Here is a 26,811-nt window from a genome sequence, read left to right on the forward strand (position 1 = left end):
TTCCTCTGGTCTTAGTGTGGTTCTCAGGAGCCAAACACAACCATCTAAACTTCTACTAAGAACTCTGCAGTCGGCCACCATGTCTCCCCCTAGACAATCCTTTCCTGGAAGAGCGTGGCACAGTATGAACTTCCTTCAGCATCTTAATAGCCTGATTTAGACCACAGAATCTGTGGTCTGCAGAATCTCTATTTAGATGCAAGTCCTTATAGTGCATTATAGCTCTGCAACGTGCATGCCCTCTACAATCAGAGCTCAGTAATCGCCCTGCTGACTCCTTGCTTACTGGTAACCTCTTTCTCACCCCAGCGCTATCACCCCTCTCCTCCTCACCCCCACCCTCCCCACACACGACATTTCTAAATCATCAGGCCAAAGGATCCTAACACTGACACCCTTCCAACCCTCTAAATGGGGGAGCTGTCTCTAGAAACCCCCTTGAGATATACGTTTGGAAGGTGAGTGAAACATAAGGGGGATACTTTCTCTGAGTTTGACAAACAGGTTAAAGGGCAAGGAGAGTGAACCATGACCGCCCGGAGACAGATCCTTTCTCCCCCACTTCCCCACAGCGCTGAGGCAGACAAGAGCTCCCCGCTGGATGTGCCCAGCACAGACAGCGCACGCGGGGCGGGTCAGGGACGACGCGCCTGAGCAGGGCGGATTCCCAGCAGCTGGTTTCCCCGAGAGTCCGCGGTGGGGCCTTGGGGACGGCACAGCGACGCTAAGGCGCCAGCAGCTGCCTCGCCAGCTGCCCCCGTGCCCGCCCCTCAGACTGGTGCTCAAAGGAAATCAGAGGGCGAAAGAAGCTGGCAAGAGTGTCAGAAGATACCGTAAAGGAGTCCTTATCAAAGTTCTCTAGGTGTTTCTTGCCGGCCGGTGCCTGCGCTTCGTTGTCAATACCATGGACAGCACCCGCGAACCGACTCAGGGGCGCTCGGACGCCGCTGGCTTCTGGCAGGTCTGGCAGCGCTTTGACTCAGAGGGTGAGTAAAGCCACCTGTACAGCCTTGCTGAAAGGACCTAGAGCTTCCTCTTCCCCATACGTCTTTCCCTGCAGAAAGTTGTCTTCCAGCGCTGTTAATGCAATATACCTAACGCAGTATACCTAACAGACGTCTGGTATACTGGAGCTGCACTTCTTGGTACCTTGTGAACGTTCAGGGTGGGAGGAGGGACCTGAAATTACACCCCGGCCCCCCCCCCCCCCCGTGTGTGTGTGTGTGTGTGTGTGTGTGTGTGTGTGTGTGTGTGTGTGTGTAGTGATATACCGTATATATAATGACAAATATTTTATATATTAGAGGCTTGTGGGCTGACACTCGGGTATCTGAAGTCAGCCCTCTATGACATTTTTACTCAAATGCTCATTTTTACTCAATGACTTTGTTGCGTAACCCCCAGTCTCTCAAAGAGAGGGTGAATTTTATCAGCTTTCAAAAAGACACTACCCTCACTCCCCAAAAAACTACTTGAAAAGAACTACTTACATTTGCTTTGTCTTCATTAAAAAAGAAACATAAAGGAAATATCTAAAGTGTGCGTTTTAACCTTGCAAACTAAGATTCAATACTTACATCTCTTAAATTTTTCCAAGACTGCAAAATCCTTGGGTTAGAGTTTATTCTAAAACTCATGTTTATTTGTGGATTAAAATTCATGTATAAATAGCTTTCCTTTCCCCACTATTTGTACAAACCATAGCACAAAGCATTGACTCTCAAATATGTATTTGCTATTCACATCCATGTCATCTAGAGGTAGATACCGGCACTTCATTAGAGTTACAATAGATAGTGTCCATGGGGATTTTATAAATTTGAGATTAAAAACAAATTTAGATGTTAAGTGTTAAATACTAAATGTCACACGTTATTCTGTGTAACTGACTATTATTTATGGATACCTTCTTGCATTTAGAAAAAGGTTACATAGAAGAGAAGGAGCTGGATGCTTTCTTTTACCACATGTTGCCGAAATTTTGTACTGATGTAAGTACTTGTGCCACTAAGCATTAATTTATGTTCTCTTAGTGAATTCTAAAAAGCATCCAAGTCTTATGTTGATTTGTACCTATTAATCGCATCTGATCTCTTTTCTTCCTTGCATGTAATTTTTCTCCCTCTCCTAGCAGCACAGAGGGATTTAGGTAGGTTTTATGAGGTTCAGCTGTAGCATTTGACATGCTGGTCACTGACTTTTAGTGTGACATCTGTCATCCACTCAGAGATTTTAACTGTAGATTCAAACAACCCTGTTTTGAACGTCTCCTTGGTTATGTCTCTGCTAATGGATTTAAACCTAGAGATAAGGTAGCTCACTTTGCTCAGAAAGGTGGAAAAGATGTTAAGAGCTTTTGAGGCTCTGGGTGTTTAGTGCCTTTAATATTACTTGGATAGCAAACCACAAACAAACCATTCAAAAGCATTTTTCATTTTGTTAGAAAGGTTACAAATTTCTTAGGAAATGGCAAACCAGAAAATAATAAACATTCCCAGAGCCCAAGTATAAATGTAAACCAATCCATCCAGTGTCCATATCCCTCCCTGACGGTAAATCTGGCCTTGAGAGATGCAGATTACCTTTTGATGAGCCCTGTACCAAAGCAGAGGAAAAATGCACACAGAGACGCACCAGCCTGGGGCTGGGATAACCTGGTAAAGACTCCATCAGGGGATACATGGGAAGAGGAGTAGCTCTGGAGATAATAGTGTTTAAAACGAATTGTGGCGACAGCTTATCCTCAGCCATAGTTGTTTACATGGAAGAATACTGGAGTGCATCACACTTTCACGTAGGAGCCCAGTGCGGAGAACAAGCAGCTTGGGGAAGGGCAGTCAGATCAGAATCAGAGAGGCTGCCATCTGCCTCTAACAGCCACACACAGAGCTCGTAGTCACCCTCTCTCGCCCGCAGCCCGTCTGCCTCTCGTTTTCTATCTCTCTTCTGATCTCTTTCTGTCTCTGCCCATTTCTGTTTCTCATTCTGTGTTTCATGGCTCTCCTCTCCCATCATCTTTTTTTTTCCCATCATCCCTTGACTTTCTCTGTGACTTCTCTTTCTCTCTCTCTCTCTCAGCTCTGTTTCTCATGTCTCTCCATCTGTCTTTGTCCCTCTCCTGTCTCTGTTTCTCCTGCTTTCTATCTTCAGTCTGTTTCTCAAGCTCTCTCATTGTCACTCCTCTCTTTTCTTCTCTCTTTCCTATCTCTCTTTGCCCTTCATTTCTTTTATCAGTTTCTCTCCTCTCATTTTCTCTTTCCTTCCCTTATCTCTCTGTCTGTTTCTCTGCTTTGCTGCCACTTACTACTGTAAATGCAAAGGCTCGTGTCGTTCCAGAACCCATGGGTCTGACGCCATTTTGTCAAACATGACAGGAGTATTTGAGGAAAACAAAAAGACGGAGGCAAAACCATTCAAAGTCTTGCAATAAACTGGATGGTCAGAAACTAAACCCCAGAGACTTGGAACTTCACACCTTTTCAGAAAACTCCTTGCTTTAGTGATTTAAAGGAGGAGAAAAGTTGCCGTCACTATTGAAACTGAAAGTGTCTAATTTTCAGTCATGGGATGAGGGGTAGGGCTACTCAAACACTGGGGTCTGCTCTAGACTGAAGACACTGCGAGCTGCCTTCTTCTGGGGCTTGGGCTGACTTCAAAGGCATCGTTCCCATCAGTGAGGGAGAAGGTGGATGCCATCTCCCGTAGCTTGCCTGATCTTATCATCACCCCTCCCTCAGATCTGGCCCATGGCCTCACCTTCTCACACATGGACAGGCATGGTCCTCGGAGGAAAGGAAACAACAAATGACTCACCAGTCTGCTGTGCAACTGTGTTCAGTGCAGGCATTCCTGAGTCCAGAGGTGAAGGGGTTGGAAAGATGCAGAGTCCTTAGGCCAGTGAAGATAAAATTTTGGTGTGCCTAAGAATTAACTGTGTTTGTTAACATGCAAAGCCCCAGGTCCCACCTCTTAGGTATTTCAGTACATCTGGGGGTCTGTCTGGGGTCTTGCATTTTAAAAGCACCCTGAGTCACACTGCATCTTCTTTCACTCTGTTCCCTCCAGGAACAGTGATTACCTGTCAGACAGGGGACTGTAATATAATTAGGCCAGTCCTGCTGAGTTGTGGCGGTAGCCCCAGGTACCTCTCCTCAGCACTTGGCAAAGGAGACAGGTTTTGGAGCCAGGGGATAAGCTGTTTAAACTGTTAATCAGCAATGCTGTCATCTGCCATTGTTTCCTTTCAAAATGCTGAGGCATTACCCCAGGGAACATAGTTACAGACACCTTCACTGGGCGTTCCATGATACTGGGACAAGCATGATTAAGGAAACTGTTCCTAATTCTGGACTTTTTTTCCTGCTGAGAAATGAATAGGCCCTAAGTATGTCCTTAACAAGAGGACATGTCCCTCTCCGTGGAGGGATAATCACCACTTGTGACACCTACTTTTAATCAGTGATGCTCCACTGAGTACAGAAGCAGCAGCAGGGGGGCCTCCATGACCAGGCAGCCCCTCACTCTGGTGTTTAAGTGTGACAAGCAGTTCATCAGAGGCCTGAATAGCTTTACTTTCCTCCCCTGATTAGCGAGTCACAGAGACCTTGGGGGAAGGAATTTGAAGATTTCTAACAGCAAGCTGCCTGCTAGTCAGTTTTGGAGAGCAGCCGGCCTGCTTGTAATTACGTTCCTCACAGCCTCTGAGGGGACTGACCTAATGGAACCATCGGCTACTCTTGCTGCTTCTGTTACTCACCCCCCTCTTATCTCTGCCTTTTGTCTTTTCAAATACTCAGAACTGGCCTCTGAACCAGGTCCAGCTCTAGCCAGTCTGTTGCATAGCATTGCTTTCTGGGGCTGTGTATGCATTCTTCACGTACAGATTGTAGCACATCCTGGGCCTGTTTCAATGCTTCAGAGATGATTAATACTCTGCTGGGGCCTAGAGTCTCAGACAAGGCGAGCAGGGTTGGTGCTGATGGGAAATTACAACAGAGGGAGCCCTAGACTCTTTTGCTTTAGGTCCAAGGGATAATCACGGACTTTGGAGTTAGAGGTCTGAGAGGACGGAAGTCAAGTTTCTGTGCCTTCAAACTAAAGGTCGAAGGCCAAGCTGAAATCCAAAGTGAAGACCCACTTTCTTGCGTGATTTCCATGGTGATTTTCCTGTATGATGCACATACACACTCATACAAGCCACACAATCTACGGCGCCAAGACTACAGAGGCTAATTTCTCGGTACTTAGTGGAGTGTCAAATGAGGAAACCTGGTTGGCAGGGATAGTGTATTAGGGAGAATAAATTTAGTATACCTGATCTAGTCTGAAGTCTAGGAATACGGCACTGTTTGGGAGTATCTGTGCCTCTCAGCCCCTACATCAAAATTCATTCTCCATTGTTGATTATACCTGTCACCTTTCTTTGTAATAACCCTGCCGCCCACTAATGAAGAACAATTTAATGTGTGGAAAAGGTTGTACAAGGAAGGGATATGTGACGTCTTCCATAGTTCAATGATTATTTCTTTGGTTTCCTCTTTAATTATTTTCCCCTAATTATTCTTTTCCTTGGTGAGACCAAGATTAAAAGAATAAACTCTAGCAAACTGGGGACCCAGAAGAGCTGGACTTTCCAATTAGAAAAGAATAAAAAAAACCTCTGAGTTCTTGGGAAGAAAGTTTATATGTTCATTACAATACCATCTTTTGTCACAACCAAATATAGAATGATGTTCAAATTCATTCTATCAACAGTCTAGTCTCTAAGCTTCTCTTCATTCATATTTTAGGAGCTCACTAGCTACAAGTCTTACCTAGTTAGGATTCTGATCAGTGGTTATTTGTTTAAGAAATCTCCATCTCTCTCTCTCTCTCTCTCTCTCTCTCACTCTCTCTGGTGTGCAACTTGGTGGGATCACTTTCAGTGGCTAAGTAACTTACTTTCCAGGTTAGACTAACATAATTATCAGGCTATATACTCTGAATATTTGATATCCTAACTACATTTTTGGAATCTCAGTGGCTTTAATGCGGTTCTGTCTGGCCCACTATAGGATGCAGTCATGGAAGAAAATGTGCAGAAGATGAAACAACAATTTACGTCTGCCCACAATGTCTCTAAAGATGGTCGCATACAGATGAAAGAGGTACCTTTTATGACTGTAACTTTCTTGACTGTACCTTCTTGGGCTATAATTTTCTCTGAAGGATAATGAAAGTTTTACATTTGATTGGAAAATTAGAACCCTCTGCAAGGCAGCTGGGTTACATAACATTTCTGAAGTACTCACTTTTCCTTTTTCATCAGCTTAATAACAAAGAGTATATGATGCTTCCATCATTTTATTTAGGTCAATCAATATTTATACTTATTTTATAATTGGGGAATTGATATGCTGGAGGCTTTTCAGTTACTTGATCTAATATTTGTCTCCTTCCACAGTGTCCTGTTCAAATTCAACCTTGACATAAGGGAAAACGTACTGACAATAAATGAGTTTAAAGTTCAGTATCAGTTCCCAATGGAGATTGGAAAGATCAGTCCGTGAACGTCATTAAAAACAAAACAGAAAGCAGCCGCCTCTACTTCAACTCAAGCCACACTTACTAAGTACCTACTAAAGCGAGGAACTGTGTTAGACATGCAGCGCCAGGCACAGTCCATCTTTAACCTGATAATTTTTCCTTCCAGTTACAAAAAGGTTTCCAGTTTAGAAAGAATTTCCACACATATTATGTTACTTTATCCCCACAGTAGCTATAGAAGATGGACATGGAACATTAGCTCTACTTTACTGATGAGGAAGCTAAGTTACTTTCCTAGCATCGTATGGCCAGTAAGTGGCACTGGATTAAGTTGTAACCCACTTATAGGTATGAATCTATACAGGTTTATTCTATAGAGTTATAAATCCATACATAAAAATGAGCTGCTAGGGGCTTCCCTGGTGGCGCAGTGGTTGAGCGTCCGCCTGCCGATGCAGGGGACGCGGGTTCGTGCCCCGGTCCGGGAGGATCCCACATGCCGCGGAGCGGCTGGGCCCGTGAGCCGTGGCCGCTGAGCCTGCGCGTCCGGAGCCTGTGCTCTGCAACGGGAGAGGCCACAGCAGTGAGGGGCCCGCGTACCGCAAAAAAAAAAAAAAAAAAAAGAGCTGCTATGAAAGTAAGATATTTATTTCATAGACAAAACTGCCTGCTAGACATATGACCTGAAACCTGAAGAGCTAGTCTCTTAGTGCTGTCATACTTAGTCATTATTGTTGGTGAAAACAGTAATTTTTCTTTAAAAAGTTATAACAAGGCAAGATTATGTCTTCTTATAAAAAATAGACATGTTCACAGCAGGAGGCTGCCTTTTCAGAAAACTACTAAGCTAAACTCCAGATTTATGAGTGTAGCTATTTCCAAAGTTTTCACTAAAAGGCAAAAATTATTTATATAACCAATAATTGCATTATAATTGATGCAAATATATCAGTGTATTGATTAATGGAAAAGTAATTGTACGCATCAAGGTAGAATAAGCAAAGTATTCATAATTACATGTTCACAGTTACATTCTCTAGCCCATAGAACGGAGCATAGCGTATAGTGGCACTCAATAAATATTTGTTAACTTAATAATAAATGAATGAAACATGGTAAATAATGAAAAACTATGCCATTATCTTACCAATTACTGGTAGACCTTCCTGAAGCAATTGGGAACTTGGCAAAAACTTTGGCATCCGTGCCAACCATTCTGTCATGGAGTCCTGCCAATGAGCATAACTGAGGTTGTCTGTAGAGAAGCTGATGGTATAGGACTGCTTTGGTCCCCTGAAAACCTCATGAGTCTGTGAGTGTAAAGAGTAGCAAGGTCTCTCCTACTGTCTCCTGCTATACCACTGGCCATTTCTCTTACTCCAATTACAGGTACTTGTGACATAAAATCAGCTCACCTGCACACATTTGAGCTATTTTAGCACAAAACAAAACAGGAAAGGAGTCGCATCTAAGAGCCAAAGTGAAGCTTGGGGATGATCTGTGTCCAGGGCTCCTCTGTGCCACTCTGGTCAAACTGAAGACGGAGTGCGTTCTAGAGACTTAGGGCTGGTGAATTACATTTTAATTTGGTTTCTCAGCCTGTGCCACCCCATGCGAAAACACACTTAGTCCTGAAGAGCAGCTCGCAGCTCACCTTGTGTGGTGGGTAGGAAAAACACAAAGTCGACAGGTGAAATATGAAACCTTGGCCAAGTGATTTCATCTCTCTGAGCCTCAAGTTCATCGTCTTCATCCACAGAGCAGTTACCACGGACTAACTTTTTAATGGGTACCAGGGACTTTGCTAAACAGTTTATAAATAGTGCCTCACCTGACTTTTAGTCTTCACATAAGCACCAGGATATAAATATTATTATCTCCATTTTACAAATGAGGAAATTGAGGCACAGAGGTATCAATTAAATTGTCCAAGATCAAATAATAGGTGAATACGGAGAAGGAAGGATCCACACTAAAGCCAACCACATACTGCTTTGTGCTGCCTCCCATTCGTATTAAAATGCCAATACTTATATTTACCTGAAGGATTGGTGTGAGAATTTAATGAGATGATAGATGAAAAGGACATTGCCAGTGCCTGCCATGTAGTAGGTATTCAATATATGACAGTTGATATTAACACGATGTGCCCTTGAGCTGACCTACATCCAACTAGAGAATATGAATGGGAGTGTGGGCTAATCATTCCTACAACCTAGCAGAAGCTTTTGCTCTGGACTTTCTCTAGCACTGAACAAGATGCCGGGAGAACTATGGTTATAGAAGAAATGGCCGTTGTTTATGGGGGACAATTCAGAAAGGAGACAGTATACACTGAAATACCATAGGTTTGGCAAAGAACTCAGCCAAACGTGCCTATGAGCTGAAACAAGTATTACCATCACATAGGGGAAGACATGTGACCTTTGTTCATGGGAGCAAGGGAAGTCAGTCAGTAGAACTGGTGCTCATATAGACGGCTGGATGGTTAAATTTTCCACGAGTGAACCAACTCTGAAAGTATCATATAGATGCTAATAATATAAAAGAATATAAACCATAGCCAACTCAAGAATCAAGCCAGACAGCCATCATTCCTGATTTTGTGTACGGCACCGAAGTGATCTGTTTACACAGCATCTCACCAGCACAGCACAGGGGTTAAAAGTGTGGGCTTAGCTGAGGTCCTGACTCCACCACTTACTAACTACATAATGATGGCAAGCTCCTTATCTCTGGGAAGCCCAGTTTCCTTAACTAATAAATAATACTAATGATGTGTTATGCACCCTATAGGTTGTTCGGATTAAATGAGTTAGCATATGTAAGTATTTAGAACAATTCATGGCACATATAAAAATTACTGGGTATTTTTATTTTCTACTATAATTGCAGAGTTGTTAATATAAAATTGGAGCCTCTCAGAATAAGGTCTGGAACATTTTAAGCACTAACACATTTATTATTAAATAATAATAAAGATGATTATTATTATTTTGGATTGTAGGCTCATGGAAGACAGATACTCATAGTGTTTCACACCTAGAAGGGTGCAATACTTCTTGAAAGAATCAATGAATCCAAAATGACAATCAAGGGCGCGGAACTACGTGTTGGGCTCTCCATCCTGAGAGATCCAAGCCCTTCTGCCCTCTAATATGTTCCTTGATGCCTTTTACCCACGCAGCACCGGCCAGTGTCACCAGCTGCTATTTCCCCCTTTTCCTTTAGCTTGCCTGCATGTTCTTGTCCGAGGATGAAAACTTTCTTCTGCTCTTTCGCCGGGAAACCCCCTTGGACAGCAGTGTGGAGTTTATGCAGGTAAGCGTTTGGTTGTGTCTCTATGGAGGGTGAGGCCAGGATTCCAGCCACCTGCTGTGGCTGCCACCACTCCTGCCCAGTCCCCAAGGGAGAGCTGCCCACAAAGGACAAGACCATGCAAAGAAGCCCTTGTGTGGAGCCTGGACTTTGGCCCCAAGCCCCAATGTGCTCTCTCAGTGTGCTGACCCGGGCTGCCCCTGAGCTGACAAACTCCTTAGCCTGGGCTAGAGGAAGGCTTAGACGAGGGGCCCGGCAGGTACCTGAGGCATGTAATGGGAGGGTAGGGAGGGGGCCGTGGAACCTGGAGAGCACATGCCCATCAAGAGCCCAGAGTCCTGTGAGCTCCAGCCAACTGCTGCCTTCTGAGAATGCAGCCTAGGCATCTAGACTCTATGGGAAACTACTTTTTTTTTTTTTTTTTTTGCGGTACGTGGGCCTCTCACTGTTGTGGCCTCTCCTGTTGCGGAGCACAGGCTCCGGACGCGCAGGCTCAGCGGCCATAGCTCACGGGCCCAGCCGCTCCGCGGCATGTGGGATCTTCCCGGACCGGGGCACGAACCCGTGTCCCCTGCATCGGCAGGCGGACTCTCAACCACTGCGCCACCAGGGAAGCCCGAAACTACTTATTTTTAAATGTTGGCGACTGATTCTAGTTTTGAAGGCACAGTATGGTCAAAATACAACTGATTAGAGGGCTGATCCAGCCAGCAGGCATCTCTTTGCAATCGCTGCGCCAGCATAAAACCAAAAGGCAGAATCGATGGCTCGTCTTATCTCCTCTTTCAGCCTCTAGGTGTTACTGTCTGTGGGTGAAAAAAGACCAGGGGAGGCAGAGCAGGGTGTCTTCAAGGCCAGAGCGGCAGATTCAAGACAGCTCCTGCACCCAGGGCCCCATTCCTGAAAGACTTACCAGGTCCCCACTTGGGAGATAATAACTTGGCACCCTTGTGCACTACTGTATTTATCTTCTGACCAAGTGGAAGTTATGAGAAATGGAGCAAGCACTTGCATAGACAATTCACAGAAGAAATATGCATAGACAATTGATATATAACAGTAACCAAAGAAATGCAAATTAGAAACAACTAACTCTTCCAAAGTGGTAAAGACTTTAAGAGGATCAACAAAAAGACACAGCACTGGCAAGCAAGCACTGAGACTTGCTCTTGCTATCCTGGTAGGCACGCGCACTGGGATAATTTTATGGAAAGCGATTTTGCAAAAATGTAATCAGGATTCTTTAAAATTTCATAATCCAGAGTTAATTAAAAAAAATCTTTACCCTTGGACTCAATAATTCTACTTCTCCAAGCATCTATGTTAAGGATATAATCAGAGATGCAGACAAGTTTTCTACACAATGATGTACATTAAATATTTCTGTTACTTAGTATAGTTAAAACTGAAAATAACATAAATGCTTAAGAATGAAAGAAAAATTAGGTAAATTATGATACATTCATACAATTCATTCATTCCACAAATACTTATGTGCCCCTGCAGTATGCCAGCAACTGTTCTAGGCCCTGGAGACTCATGAGAGAAAAACCCCATTGTGGAACTTTATGCATCACTGAAAGTCAAGTTTTCAAAGACTATCTAATGACAAGAAGGAAGTGCATTATGGTGTTAAGAAACAAAATTGCATATGCGTTATGATCTTAACTTTGCTTAAAGAATTATTTACCCTAACACCCATGTAAATAAGACAACGGGTAAATACACACTAGATAAATATTGGGGTTTTTTAGGGGTAAGACTTTGGATAATATTTATGTTCCCTGTACTTCTGTATTTTCCAATTGTGTCGAATCATTATTCTATTATTTACAGATGATTTTAAATGACATTTTCAAAATAATTTTAGTTGTGTTTAAGAATGCTCACAGAAGATTTTAAATGAAAATAATAGACTATCCAAGTGTGCAGGCCATATGACTTCCCCTTCATTTTGTCACATATATAATAGAAACACAATGAAAAGGAAACACATAGAAATGACAAGTGACTATCTTGGGGTAGGAATTTCAGAAGATTGTAGTGTTTTATATTTCAGTAATTTCGTACAATAAATATGACTTGCTTTTATAATGAGCAGAAAGTATTAAAATGTTATGCCTGTGTAGGCTTGAATAATCTTGAGAAATGGGAAAAAGAAAAGTTCCATATGCCATTTCCATCTTTTTTTTTTTTTAAAAAAAACTTTCTCCATTTTCCTCCCTCCCTTCTAGTTTGTCAATTTCTTCTGTCAAAAAGTGCTTTCTCTTTCTCTACCCAATTAAAAAAAATATTTTGGATTCTTGAATTCTTTTTTTAAAATTAAATTTGTTATAACCTATGTACTCTCCTATATTTTTTAAGAAATCCTACCTTAATGTCTTTATATTCCCCCTGAACTACAGGACCTTAAGACACTATCAGCTCACTTGCCATTATTGTCCAGAATATTAGTTCTATCTTGTTTTCTTTAACCCCACAAATTTTATGCTAACAAGATGTTTCCATTTGCCCACATGTTTCCCATTGTGTTTGTACATCATTCCTTCTTCATCTTAGATTTTCCTCCTTTGTGTTCCTCCTTCCTGGAGTATATCCTTTACCAAGAGTCTGTTGGTAATAAACTCTGTTTTTGTTTGCCTGGAAACCTTTTTGCTTTCATTCTTTAAAGACAGGCATATATAGTAGTCACATAAAGATCTTTGGCCCACCAATAGCTCAGTTGCAGTAAAACTGTAAGATAAGTTAGATGGAAAATGTTTGGAGAACAGCATTAAAAAGCAGGTTAAAATGTTTTTGTTATTTGAAATTTTCATTCTTCTTCTGGTATAGTCATACCATTAAAGTTAGGATATAAATCACATTTAACCAGGTGATTTTCTAAGCCTGGTTAGATTCAGGCAGAAACGTTGGTGACAGGGACTGAAAGGGGCAATGTTTCTGAACACTTCTCACTAAGTATCAGCATCTCCTACTATCCCTGCAGGATATTCAGGCAGGACCCTAGTTGTGATCTAGAATTAAGGTCCCTGCAGTTGATGACTCAGGAAACCCATTCCACATCAATGAAACATTTGTCAATTAAAAAAAAACACTTAATCCTACTTTTTCATTCTGTATAGGAGTTAGGAAACTTGTTAACTTGTGAGGCTTGGATATGGAAAAATCAGAGGTGGTCAAAATCACACCATTTACTAAAGAAAGCAGTTCAATGTTTCCTGAAAAATATTCAGCTGTGCTGTCTTCCAGTTTAAGTAACTGTATCTTCAGCTGGCTGAACGCTGTTTTTTGTGGGGTTTTTTGGCCACACTGCACAGCATGTGGGATCTTAGTTCCCCGAGCAGATATCGAACCCGAGCCACCTGCATTGGAAGCACAGAGTCTTAACCACTGGACTGCCAGGGAAATCCCACGAATGCTGTTCTTAAACCAATGAAAGGGTTGGCTTGCTACTGGGAATTATCAGAGGTGTTTTATTCCCTTTACCTGGAGCCAAGACCCCAAAGGCAAGATTCCTTAGGGGCCCTTTCTGCCGTGCAATTTATTTTGGGGAAGTTGACCTTTGCATGAAGGTTATTGCTGTTCGGGGTTTTAGTCTTATGGAGGTGCCTCAGTTTGACTTCTCACCTTGGGTGGCCCCAGGATTTGTCTCCTGTCTACCTTGTGTGCAGTTTCCTGATAAAGCTACAGGCTAAGTTATCAGAGATCAGTAGATGTACCTAGGATAGACTTTGGTTTCTGTTTTGTGTTTTCCTATCATGTCAGACCTCTTAGATGTCCCCTCACTTTCTTGCCCGCTGAGCTATGTATGTAAAGAGTTGTTTTTTAGAGTACTCTGCATTTTTAGGAATTTAGTACAAAGAAGGTTTCTTGGTTTGCCACATTGCCTCCCACTGAAGGCCATCCCTTGATATCTTTCCATTTTGAACTTTCCATAGCTCCCTTTCAGTGAGTGCACTGTGGTCCTCCTAAGTGGCTCTAAGCGAATGCAGTGAGTCATTTCTAGTGAGTTCTGCCCAAACAATAGCTGTCACCAAAGAAAGCCTAAAATTCTCCATGCAAAGTCTTAGTTGCACCCAGTTAAGTACTATTATCAGATGCTGAACCATAGTAGACAGCAGCATAAGTTGACCCCAAATTATTTGAGGGTAAATGGATTAATGGCTTTTGTGTATTTCAGATTTGGCGCCAATATGATGCTGACAGCAGTGGCTTTATATCAGCCGCTGAGCTTTGTGTAAGTGTTGCCAGGAGCTGTGTCTGGGTGAAGGGCGGGTTTGCTCATCGCTGGGAATTTGATATGTATGTATCATGAGATTGATTTCTGTGTTTCCAAGAAACATGGATATGAATTTGTTACTTAAAAAAACTGATTCATGTTTAGAAGGTTTAGAAACTGTATGTTGGATTTATTGCTTGCTAAATGCATTTCAGTTCCTTCCTAAAACAAACGGATCACAATTCTTAAAATACAGCCTCTTGAGATTTTTAGATTTTTATTTGCTCACTAGATCAAATGCAGCTCTTTTCTTGATGTCACAGAACTTCCTCCGAGACCTCTTCCGCCACCACAAAAAGGCCATTTCTGAGGCTAAGCTGGAAGAATATGCTGGCACCATGGTGAGTAACCGAGCAATGCGATCTCCATGAGGACAGCTTCTCCGCTGCCTCCTCAGAGCTCAGAAACGTTGTCTGGGACAGTGGATGATTCTACCCATTTAGCAAGTTGATTTACAGCAATTGGGAATCAGATAGATGGGAGATGTGTGTCCCACCTCTGCCATCTTTAGCCATGGCCTTGAGAAACAGTCCAGGCTCTCAACTTTACTTACTTCATCTGAAAAATGGAGATTAATAGTATCTAGTTACTGCGAGGGCAAGTGAGTGGATGCATATGAAGCACTTTGCAGAGCATCAGGGGAATAATAAATGTTCGGTACATGTTAGCTCTTCCTGTAGCGGTTGTCATGGCCCTTGTTGTCATGATTTCACTCGCCCCTCATGCCACATGACCCCAGGACTCTTTCAGCGTCAAAGCTCCCTGGAAAATGGTGAAGTAGGAGAAGCTGCCTTTGGTGAACTCATCCTCATATTCTGTTTCAGTTCCTAACTTGATGCTTTTCTCCCAGTGCTAATCAACACTCTGTATTGAACTGGATCTGGCTTCTCTACCATTTATCTCCCCCCGAGCCCCTTCCCATCCCCAGATGTGGGCTTCATTCCAATCAAACTCTGTAGGTTTCTTAATTAACAAGCAAGGAAATTGCTGGTAGAGGTCAATTTACTTTTTTTTTTTTTTACTTTTTTTTACAAATTACTTGTAAAAGTACTTTACGATTACTTGTGCAATTGCTACACTTATTATAGAAAGAGTTCTTGAGTAGACGCATCTTACCGAACCTTCCGGTGAACAGCCACGGAAGCGCATCACTGAGAGGAGTTTTACGGATCCCTGTTAAAATGTGCACCACTAGGTTCATCTATTTCGGCCTTTAAATGATGTTTCCAAATACTGTATTCATTCTAACAACCCCTTTATAGCACTGGCATTGTTCCTGCTCCTTTGTGTATCTGATGATTGAGGCTTGGAAAGGGTAAGTGACTAAGTCACCACCAAGTTGAATCCCTAGACTCGTTTTATAAAAATCAGATTAACTGGGAAAGGTTAAGTTGCCTAGCCTAAGGCACCAGTTACACTGGAAGTTGGGCTCTCCTGGCTTTCAACCCTGCATCTTCCTGGCTCTCTCTCTGTACTCTGACTCCTCCAAATGCTGCTTCCAGCCAAGGGCATTAGCCCCGGGAAGGAAGAATGTGCTCTTGACCATGACACCTTGTAAATGGCCTGGACAGGAGCAAAGCTGATGCCAAGGACAGAGTCACACCCCAGGCCAGGGTCTCAATCAAGGAAATTATCTGGCTTTCTACTATGTTGACTTGTCGTAACAGCATGCAAAACGCTGTTTGAAATCCTGAGTAAATAGGTACTTAGCACTAAGGAGTGAAAGTTCCAGTGAAACCCTCTAATAGAATAAATAATCTGAAAAAGGAAATTAGACTGAAAACTGCCTGGGGGAGAGAATAACAAGGAGATTATTCTTCCAGTTGGGCATTTTTTTCAACATTGATTTAACGATGTTAGCACTGGCTGTTGTTATCTTGATTTTATTAATGTATAAAACAGGCCCTACACAATGAAATGCTTGCATTTAGAATCTCCAGCATGTTTCCAGTATTTCTTTGAATACCTTTGACTCCGAGGGGCTTCCCTCCACTTCCAACTAGAATACTAAGCCACTGCTTTCTGACTTTTTAACACAGCTTGGCTATTTTTTCCTTACTTTTCTCCACCTGGTTCTTGCTCATCCTTCAAGATTTAGTTAGACGTCATCTTGCCCTAGAAGATCTTCCATAACCTTCTTCTATAGTGGATCCAAGTGCCTCTCGTCTGTGTCCCTATATTATCTTGTGTATTTCACTGTCGTAACATCATAGTCATCCATGTAATTCATTCCACAAATATTCCTTAAAATCTGCTATGCCTCAGGCACTCTTCTAGTCATCAAGGATTCAACAGTGAGTGAAACAGACAAAGGAGAGACTGACACTAACAATAAACACAATAAATAATAAATTACATTTCATGATAGAGGGTAATAGTGTGATGGAAAAAATTGAAAAGTAGACCAGGCAGTGCCAGCAGGGCAGCTAGGATGGGAGCTTGGGGAGGTGTAATTTTCAATAGGGTGGTCAGGGGAGGCCCTTCAAGAAGATGCAACATGAGAAAGGACCGAAGGTGCAGCCAGCAGAGTCCCTGGGTCAGGGGTGTGCCGGGGATTTCCAGGAACAGGAAGAGACCAGTGTGGCTGGATCAGAGTAAGCAAGGATGAGATGTAGGCCAGACCAGGTTGGGCTTTTGGGGCCACTGTGAGAACTTGGGGTTTTAGTTGGAGGGAGATGGAGAGCCACTGGAGGATTTGAAGCAGAGGATGCCATGATCTAGCTGCTGTGTTGAGAAGAGCCCGAAATGGGCAAAGAGGGAATCAGGAAGACCTGTTAAGAGGCCATTGCTCCATCCAGGTGAGAAAGGATGGCAGCTTGGACCAGGGTCGGGTAGCAGAGGAGGTGAGAACTAGATCTGTCTGAAGACGGAATCAGTAGGGTTTCCTGATGAAGCAGCTGGGAGTCAAGGATGACACTGCCACTGTCTATGGATCCTGTACTCCACTAGGCTGTGATTCCTCAAGGGCAAGGTGGCATCTTATCTTTGTGTTCTCAGCCCTCCCACGGAGCCTGGCACACAGTGGGCTCCTTAATGCGAATCGTCTGAACTGAATTTTCAGTTATTACCTCATAAACAGCTAGGAATAAACCCTAACAATATGACTAAACTTTGCCCTTGGGACCCTCCTGCCTCCCTCGTCTGTGTTCCTTGGGACCCTCCAGCTCCATCACGACTCTCGATCCCTCTTGAGGTGCCTCGCATACTGCATACTGCACATAGCAGCATTTTGCCCAGACCCAGCTTTCCTCAAGCAGTGCTTCATGTTCCGAAATTCTCCTTTTTCTCTTTCCTTGTTTAAAACCAGACCCTCCAGGGCAGAACCAGAAAGGGAGCCTGGAAGTGCTGAGCTCCCTCCTTATGTCTCTCAATGGGGTCCTTCATCACAAAGAGTCACCCAGAAGGATCCCAACCAGGCAGTGGGTAGGAGCCGTGCTGAGCCCAGGGGACAGAGGCAGACAGGGAGATGGGAGCCCTGAGCTGACGACGGGAGGTAGGAGGGACAGGAGTGAGGGCTAGAGCTGGAGGCATGGAGACAGAGCAGAGCAAATCAAGAAGGGACAGTCAGAGCAGGGCGAGCCTAGTATATGCCCCTGTGGATCTGCAAGTCACATTACTCTGCTCCTTTTCTTAAGCTGGGTCTGAGATGGTTTTTCTGGGCTGAGAGGTAGGGTCTCAAAGTGACCGAGAATATCCCCTCCCTCACCAAAACCCCACTCTCTTAATGCTGCTCTGTCAGGTTAGAATGCGCTCTGGTAAGCTAGTTCATACAAAGATATGAGTTCATTCCTTCAACAAATATTTAGGGAGAACCTACCAAGGAAGATACGGTCTCTGACCTTATGGAGTCTTCCAACTGGGAGGAAATTTGGTAAGAACGGGAAAGGGAGCAAACATCCCCTCTGGTCCCTCCCTTTCATCCCCACTGTGTGCATCACTGCCCTACAGTATCGACCCATAAGTAGGAATTGAGTTCAATTTTCCTTTCAGCCCTTAAATACAGCAATTTCACCTTGAGATCCAATTAAAAGATTCTTGAAAAGTTTTCTGGATTTTTTAAAAAATAAGATGGACTGCAATGAAGCAGCAATTCTAGAGCTTCAGCAAAGGCAGGACAAGAAAAGGTAGGTGGACAAAGGGGAAAGGCCAGGAGAGGGATAAATTAGGAATTTGGGATTAATAGATACACACTACTATATAGATATATAGATATAATAGATAAACAACAAGGACCTACTGTATAGCACAGGGAACTATATTTAATATCTTGTAATAACCTATAATGGGAAAGAATCTGAAAAATATATATACACACACACACATATATGTATAACTGAATCACTATTGTATACCTGAAACATTGTAAATCAACTATACTTCAATTAAAAAAAAAGAGGTAGGTGAAAAGAATTAAACTTAAATTTTTTTAAAGATGTCTTCTTAACAGAGTACACACAGTACTTTATTTTCATTGAAACGTAGCCAGTGTTTGCTCTAGTATTAAATATTTTAATCCTAATAATTGAGAGTTCCTTCTGTGCTGGGCCCTGTGTGAAGCACTTTTCAAACATCTTATGATTCTCACATGAACCTTATGAAATAAGTATTTTTAAACCCCTATTTTGTAAATGAAAAAACTGAGGATTACAGGTCAGAGACGATAAGGACGGAGTGGAAATTCAGACCCAAATCCAGCTTCAAACTGTATTCAAACCATAACATTCACATCTGAAAGTCTAAATGTCAAATTATTAAAATGAAAACTTTCAAAAGAGGGAGGGCTGAGCTCTATGAGATCAAGAAGAGACACAAATCCCTATGAATAAAGTGAAGAGCAAGGTGAGGACAAAGCCATGTTAGGAGATTAGTATTTTTTTTTTTTTTTTTTTTTGCGGTACGCGGGCCTCTCACTGTTGTGGCCTCTCCCGCCGCAGAGCACAGGCTCCGGACGCGCAGGCTCAGCGGCCATGGCTCACGGGCCCAGCCGCTCCGCGGCATGTGGGATCTTCCCAGACCGGGGCACCAACCCACGTCCCCTGCATCGGCAGGCAGACTCTCAACCACTGCGCCACCAGGGAAGCCCCTCTCTCAGTATTTTTAAAGATAAGATAATACAGGAGCTCTGACAGCCACAACAGAATTTATTACCCAGAAAAATGGATTTTTCTCCTCATGAAGTCCCTAAATACTCCTAAGAATTGACAACTTCTTAAACACCAAAATGGAAGCAAATTAATGAAAGAAACAAGAAAGGGTTCCACAAAATTGTTCTGGAGAAAAGAGGAACACTGATTAAACTGGGGAAGGGAGAAAGAGAAGAAGAGTGAATTGTGGCTGCATAAAGCCCCAGGGGTCACATCAGTCAAACATCCCATTATAAGGGGCAGGAGAAGGCAGGGAGGAGAAGTGTAGACTGCTTAGAAAGTCAGTACTGGGCTGAAAAGAAATTCTGCACATCATGCATCAGCCCCGCAGCCCTAGTTGCCCAGAGCGCTTCTCTCCACAGCTCTACGGTTTACATTTAAGAAACCTCAGGCTGGCAGCTCTTACAATGGAATGCCCTGAGCTGAAGAAAACCTATGAAATGAAAAAAGAAATGGCAATGTACACCTCTGATGGCTTTGAGCTTGGATCCAGAAGCTTAGAGTCCTGTGAAGTAGCTGAGGGGAATCCGAGTGGTCTTAGCCAACTTTTGAGTATCTAGAGGTTGAGAAATGACAGTTGACCAAGACTGTCCTGTTTCTCCTGTTATATGTGTCTGTTTCATTGCTAAAACCCTGGGGGTCTTCTGCTCATGTGTGCTGCAGTTAAGTATTCATTTTTGCTCTAAATTGTCCCATGAAGGCCCATGATCAATTAAACTCCAGGTAGCCCCTCACTGGTTCTTTATGTGCTGGGGTGATAGGTAAGTGTTGAGGAATCTAGTGAAAGAGTTTCCACCCAAGGATCTGAGTTTGCCCTCAAGACTAGATGAGTTTAATGAGATTTTGGCCCACCTATTTCATTTTTCTTTCTTAAATTGTAAAGGCGACTTATACTTTTCCAATGAACAGATATGGGAACTGGACTACAGTTTGTTTGTTTTTTTAAAGACTCTTTACATTTCCTTAGAGACTTCTGGGTATAGTGACTTTTAGAAACTCAACATTCTGAGAAAAACCTTCTAGGATCCGAGCTCTAAGTGATACACCAAGTGTGAAATCACTTTAAGGCTGCTTTAATGGCTTTTTGATGAGCAATGGACACAGTCACAGCAGCACTGCATTAAAGATTTGGTTCTGAGGTTTAGCATCAAATGCTTCACTTAAGAGATGTAACCTACTAATGAATTCAAATTGACCCAAATAAGGATTGGCACACTTGAAAGCTGTCTGAAACATAACAATCAACAAGTCAAGGCAGAACATCCAATCAGAAGAGAAAAGCTGAGGTCTGCAGACCTTGTCTCATGTAAACTCGTAATTAACGTTCTGTACAAGGAAGGAAACTATTAACAAAATCCAATTATGACATCTAATTAAGAGAGGCTGCCAACACCTGGCAGGGGGAAAGATTAGCTGTCTGAATAGAATATTATTTGGTAATACTGAGCTTTGGAAAATGTAAGCTAATACATGTGGGAGATATTAAGCGCATGTCCCTAATTAGAGCATGGAACTTGAACTACTGTAAAACAATAAAATAAAATCTGAGAATGTGGCAGGCAAAGAGAATACCCCCAGCCTCTACCCTGGTCCCAGCTCTCATCCCTTCATGCCTGGATTAAAGCACCTGCTTCCTTCCCCCTAGGTCTCTGATCCAGGCCAATCTGAGACATGTCTGTGCTTTTTTGCTTTTCTAATTTAACTTTTATTGGAGTCTAGTTGATTTACAATGCTGTGTTAGTTTCAGGTGTACAGCAAAGTGCATCAGTTGTACATATACATATATCCACTCTTTTTTGAGATTCTTTTCCCATATAGGCCATTATAGAGTATTGAGTAGGGTTCCCTGTGCTATATAGTAGGTTCTTATTAGTTATCTCTTTTTTATATAGTAGTGTGTATATGTCAGTCCCAATCTCCCAATTTATCCCCCCCTCCGCCACCAGGCTGTCTTGAAATCTCTTCTATTCCACGTCCACCCTCACTCTACCGTTGATCTCAACCAGTCTGATGGTTTTAAATACTAACTAAAGGTGACTGCCTCCAATTTATATCTCTGACTCAGAGCACTTCTCTGAGCTGTCTGCATATATTTGGATGTGTATCTCCACTTGGATGCCCAATGAGCCTCTCAAACTTAGCATGTCCAAAACTGACATTCTGACCTTCCCCCACAGTCCTGTTCCATTGGTGATCTTCCTCTCCCCAGTGGATGTGAACCATACCTTTCAAGTTGCCCCTCCTTCAAGATTTATCTGAAGTCCCATCTCCTCTCTCAGTGTTTGTCAATATTCTAACACATTGTTCTGTTTCTTTGACTCAGTGGTCATGGAGATAATGTTGAATCTTACTTCAGATATTCATTTTTGCCTCTCCAATTACACTGTAAGCTCCTAAAAGCCTGTACCACCTTAATGATTTCTGAGAATCTCTCACAGTGCCTCACGTGTTGTCAGACACATGGTACTTATTCAACATACAATTGTTGATTCAGTAATATGGGGGGGGGCCCTCTAAATCCTTTTTGAGATTGTGTATGGCAACAATTTCCAGACTTTTTAAGAATGAGGAACTCTTTTTAAGTAAAAAAAAAAAAAAAAAAAAGATAACCGATAAGGAGTGATTTCTAAGAATACTGCTTAATGAAAAAATGCAAGTTGGAAAATAATACATAGAATGGGGTCCTATTTGTCCAAAAAAATAAAGATGGACATATTAAAATGTTTAAAAAGTTTCTGGAAGGATACACAGTCCTGTGAACGGTAGTTACCTTTACAACAGGGACAGGAAGGACTTATACTTTGTACTCTTCACTCTGCTGAACTATCTGCATAATTTTGACCTTGCACCGCATCTCAAATTATCAATTGTTTAAAAAATTCACAAACTGCCTCTCCCAACACATGACAACAGTCATACTTTGGATCTACTGTTTCTGGTAAGAAGTTACTATTTGGGTTGGCCACAAAGTTCGTTCAGGTTTTTCTGGAAGATGTCATGGAAAAACCTGAATGAACTTTTTGGCCAACCCGATATTAACCCAGTAATGGTTTTAAATGAATTTGCATTTCACAATCACCATGCCATCTTTAAGTAATCGAAAAATTAAGGTAAACCTATTATTCAATCTAAGGAGAATGCTGGGTCGATCTACAGTCTCTGAGGGGTCTCTTGAGGGGAGCCATAGGTCTACAGAATTTTAAGGAGTTTGTCAGTAAGTCATTGTGTTCCATTTCCAGGAGACTTTATAGAACCTTTCATGTACTTAGTACTCAAAAATGTGTGGATGTTCAATCTTGGAAAAGGCAGTGGCAGAAGTGAGAACAGTGGTTAAGGGCCCTTCACAACTTTTCAACAATCAGCCCTTCAGAATGGAATCTTGTCCCCACCGCCAGCACCGTGAGTCACCACAGCCCTCCAGGAGGGACCTGTGCCACGACCACGTGACCACTAAGGCCAGAGGGAAACTCACATAAATAGAATCTTTTTTTGCTTTCCCCGGGAAAGAAGGGCAATTAGAAAAGGTAAACACCACATCTCTGGCATAATCTACAGTACCAGGTGTTTTATTTCATAAACAACCATGAAGCAAACTACATTAACTATAAGCTACCCAGACTCTATAAAGCTAAGAGCCTGGTTTATGGGAAGAGCTCTAGAGCTCTGGTGACAGATATGCTTGGATTCAAAGCTTGCTACTTTCTTAGACAAATCAATCTTTCTACATTCCAGTTTCTTGTGTGTGTGGCATGCAGCTCTTTCTTACCTTCAGAGAATGTGGTGATGATTAAATGAAATAACATACAAAGTTTTGGCTGCTCTACAAATGGTCACTATTAGAGTTTTAAAAATTAAGAAGCCATTATGCCCACCCCCCCCACCCCAAATTGCCAAACATTCAAAATTCATCAAAGGTCGTTAGTAACTTCCGTGAGTTAGTACGGACCTGTTTACAAACAACTTTCTCAGTTACTGAGATCATGAACTATTAGGAGCCTACTCTTCCCTCCCTCTTAGAAACCGGTCATTTTCTGAGGCTTTTTCTTTTTCATAATCAAGTTTTGGGAGGAAGAAAATCCTGGTAAATTCATATACCTGGATTAGCAACCAGTTACTACTCTACTGATGGCTTCTGGTGGAAGATACCCTCGTGGCGGTTGCAGTGAACTTGCATATGAAACAGTGCTGTGGTGCATGTAATTTGGGTGTTCTGAACACCACCGTTCAGTAGTCAAACAGCATCCTTTGAGGAGATGCTGACCATCAATTACTCAGGGGTGAAGTGCAAGGACAGGTGCCACTGAGGTCCCTGGATACCTAAGAACCCAGTCTTCCCAAGAACTCAGTCCTCCCATTAGCCACACTGGAACCTGCTCTGAAGGACTCTGTTTGCTGACTTTACCAGGAAAAGTGCTCAGCATCAATCTTACTCCCCTTCAAGTGCTTTGACAAAGTCATGAAATCATTAATTTTCAGAGCTGGATGCACTCTGGGCCCTAATTCGGTCAGTGGTTATTGGACTGTTGGGTTCAGAGGCAACACTTCAGGATTGAGAGGGAACCTAGAGGACAAAGCTCCAGCCCACTTCCACCCACTACTTGTACAGCTCCATTTCTTTGCTTTACACATTCAAGCACCATGCAGAATTTCATTTGAAAATAGGGTTCTTCTGATAAGGAGAGTTAAAATCATGGGCACAGTTATAGCTGGAGAAGCTGCACCCAAAGAGATCATATGACTTTACTAATGTGACAAGAGGTCTGATTTCTGGTCTGGTGCAATAGGCATGTCTCAAGCTTCCCTTGTTATGTGTATTTCTTGTAGTCAAAGATGTCCCAGTCAACTAGAAGAGTAGACACATGGGAATATGTGTATTAATCACCCCCATGTGTACACACACAGGGGTAGTAAAATTAAGCAAGTGATTTTTTTTTCTGATTCTGATTCTTACGTGAACCACATAACCAATTTTCTGATGGGCAGAAGCATAATTTACACATTAGTGTTCAGTTCTTCCTTGAGCCAATTTTGAGCAAAGGGCTTTTCCCCCTTACACGTGCTGTGTAAGTTTGCACAGCAATAAAGATGGGCCCATGTCTTTCAAGCTGAGCTACTATTTGCTTAAAACTCAAGATAATCTAGCTTTCTAAGAACCTCTTATATCTTGTTTAAAACTTTGTCTGATCTACGCAAGAGGGAGGAGATATGGGGATATACATATATGTATAGCTGATTTACTTTGTTATAAAGCAGAAACTAACACACCACTGTAAAGCAATTATACTCCAATAAAGATGTTAAAAAAAAACAAATTTAGCCTGATCTAATAAATTCAAACAGCCTCTTTGAATAAGGCTAAGTCTCTGCCAAAGGAAAAGCTCAGTCTCTTAGATTTCTCAGTCCTCTGGATCCAACCAAGACCCTTCTCTAAAAATGTCATCAAGCTGGGTAAGGAGAAAAAAAGCAGCTTGTAGGACCTCATGGTGAAGGGGAGGAGTCGAGGTCCCAAGGCACAATGCTCTGGTTTCCATGGTGATGCCTGTTGAACACACAGTTGCTGCTACTTGGCTGACATTCATGGTTGAAGCCATCCTCTAACTCTTGCTGGATGCAGACCACTCATTCTCTGCCATATCCTCCTTCCAGCTTGCTGACTCAGTGATCCACCCCCATCCTCTGTTCCAGCATCACCTCATATGCAGCTAGCCCCATAGAAGGTCCACTGGTCCTTGACTCCGCCTCCAAACCCTTGGGTGCTCAGAGGGTCCCAGGAAAGCTAAGCCCCAGCAACTCTGTCCGCTCAAAGTTGTCCTTCCTTAGCTAGTTCTCCTCTCCCTCCAGATCCCCTTCCAGCAGAGCTAGGTCACACATCTACTTTACTCTGCCATCTCTGCTTCTCTCTCTCTTTTCCTTCCTACAATCCTCTGAGGCCTACACAAGGCAGCCTTTCTCCTACATCATATCCTCCTCAGCTACTTTTGCCTTCATGGAAAACTATTTCTTCTATACTCTACAGAGAGTACTGTATGATATGAGTCAACCTCAGCCAATTTAGACAAATATATAACCAGAAGAGCAAAACAGAAAAGCACTTTAATGACTTTTAAAATAAATTCCCATTGCAAGTATTTCTTACACTCCTTTCCCCTTCTGCATTCCAGATGAAGATCTTTGACAAAAATAATGATGGCCGGTTGGATCTTAATGACTTGGCAAGGTGAGTAGTGTGAAAATGGTTTCATAGATTCAGAAACATGTTCCTAGGGGTTTGCTGACACCATACACTTCTTTTTGAAAGGCAGAGATCAAGTCTCACCTGAAGTCTTAAAGAATAGGTGAATCTTTAGGGGTAACAGATATCTTTGTGAAGATCATAAAAGCACTTCTCCCCAGAAAAGCACAATGCACAACATTTTCAAAATATTTTATAAATGGGCCAGCCCTGCCCTCAAAGGCCAGACATTCATGGTCCTACATAAGTGTCCCACAACAAAAAAAAGTCCTGAATCCCATTCAATGGTTCTGAGAATACTGAATCGTTAGTTCAGGACAGATAACAACAGAATCAGACTCACAGCTGCACCTTGTGGTCTCTGAGTGTTGGTGTATCCTCCGTGGGGCGCCAAGTGTCTGCAGGTTAGAAGTGGAAGAGGGGAGGATGACAGCAGAAGAGGTCCAGTATCTGCAAAAGTGCTCTGTGAGGCTGGTATTGTGGTGACACATGATGATGTCAGCATGTTTCTGTCAAGTCTAGCTGAACACAAAACAACCTCTGATTGTCCACAAAAAGGTAAAAAGAGATTCTGAGCAGATAGAGAGTTGAAATCATTGGATCAAGAATACATGGATAAGGGAGGAACACTCCCAAACTCATTCTACGAGGCCACCATCAATCTGATACCAAAACCAGACAAAGATGTCACAAAGAAAGAAAACTACAGACCAATATCACTGATGAACATACCTGCAAAAATCCTCAACAAAATACTAGCAAACAGAATCCAACAGCACATTAAAAGGATCATACACCAGGATCAAGTGGGGTTTATTCCAGGAATGCAAGGATTCTTCAATATATGCAAATCAATCAATGTGATAAACCATGTTAACAAATTGAAGGAGAGAAACCATATGATCATCTCAATAGATGCAGAGAAAGCTTTCAACAAAATTCAACACCCATGATAAAAACCCTCCAGAGAGTAGGCATACAGAGAACTTTCCTCAACATAATAAAGGCCATATATGACAAACCCACAGCCAACATCGTCCTCAATGGTGAAAAAATGAAACCATTTCCACTAAGATCAGGAACAAGACAAGGTTGCCCACTCTCACCACTGTTATTCAACATAGTTTTGGAAGTTTTAGCCACAGCAATCACAGAAGAAAAAGAAACAAAAGGAATCCAAATTGGAAAATAAGAAGTAAAGCTGTCACTGTTTGCAGATGACAGGATACTATACATAGAGAATCCTAAAGATGCCACCAGAAAACTACTAGACCTAATCAATGAATTTGGTAAAGTTGCAGGATACAAAATTA

General features: G+C 42.4%; 1 protein-coding gene across 1 annotated transcript in view; it reads left to right on the forward strand.

Annotated features, from left to right (window-relative positions):
* The first annotated feature begins 904 nt into the window (after positions 1 to 904).
* The window catches only part of SCGN (secretagogin, EF-hand calcium binding protein), a 37,506-nt gene continuing 11,599 nt past the window's right edge, over positions 905 to 26,811 (forward strand). The window contains exons 1-7 of the mRNA XM_004323137.4: positions 905 to 986; positions 1,921 to 1,991; positions 6,054 to 6,146; positions 9,757 to 9,846; positions 14,024 to 14,080; positions 14,386 to 14,463; positions 25,428 to 25,483. Coding sequence (XP_004323185.3) covers positions 905 to 986; positions 1,921 to 1,991; positions 6,054 to 6,146; positions 9,757 to 9,846; positions 14,024 to 14,080; positions 14,386 to 14,463; positions 25,428 to 25,483 — 527 coding nt within the window. The remainder of the gene's footprint in view (positions 987 to 1,920; positions 1,992 to 6,053; positions 6,147 to 9,756; positions 9,847 to 14,023; positions 14,081 to 14,385; positions 14,464 to 25,427; positions 25,484 to 26,811) is intronic.

The sequence above is a fragment of the Tursiops truncatus genome, chromosome 10 (assembly GCF_011762595.2).
Source record: "Tursiops truncatus isolate mTurTru1 chromosome 10, mTurTru1.mat.Y, whole genome shotgun sequence".
NCBI lineage: Eukaryota > Metazoa > Chordata > Mammalia > Artiodactyla > Delphinidae > Tursiops > Tursiops truncatus.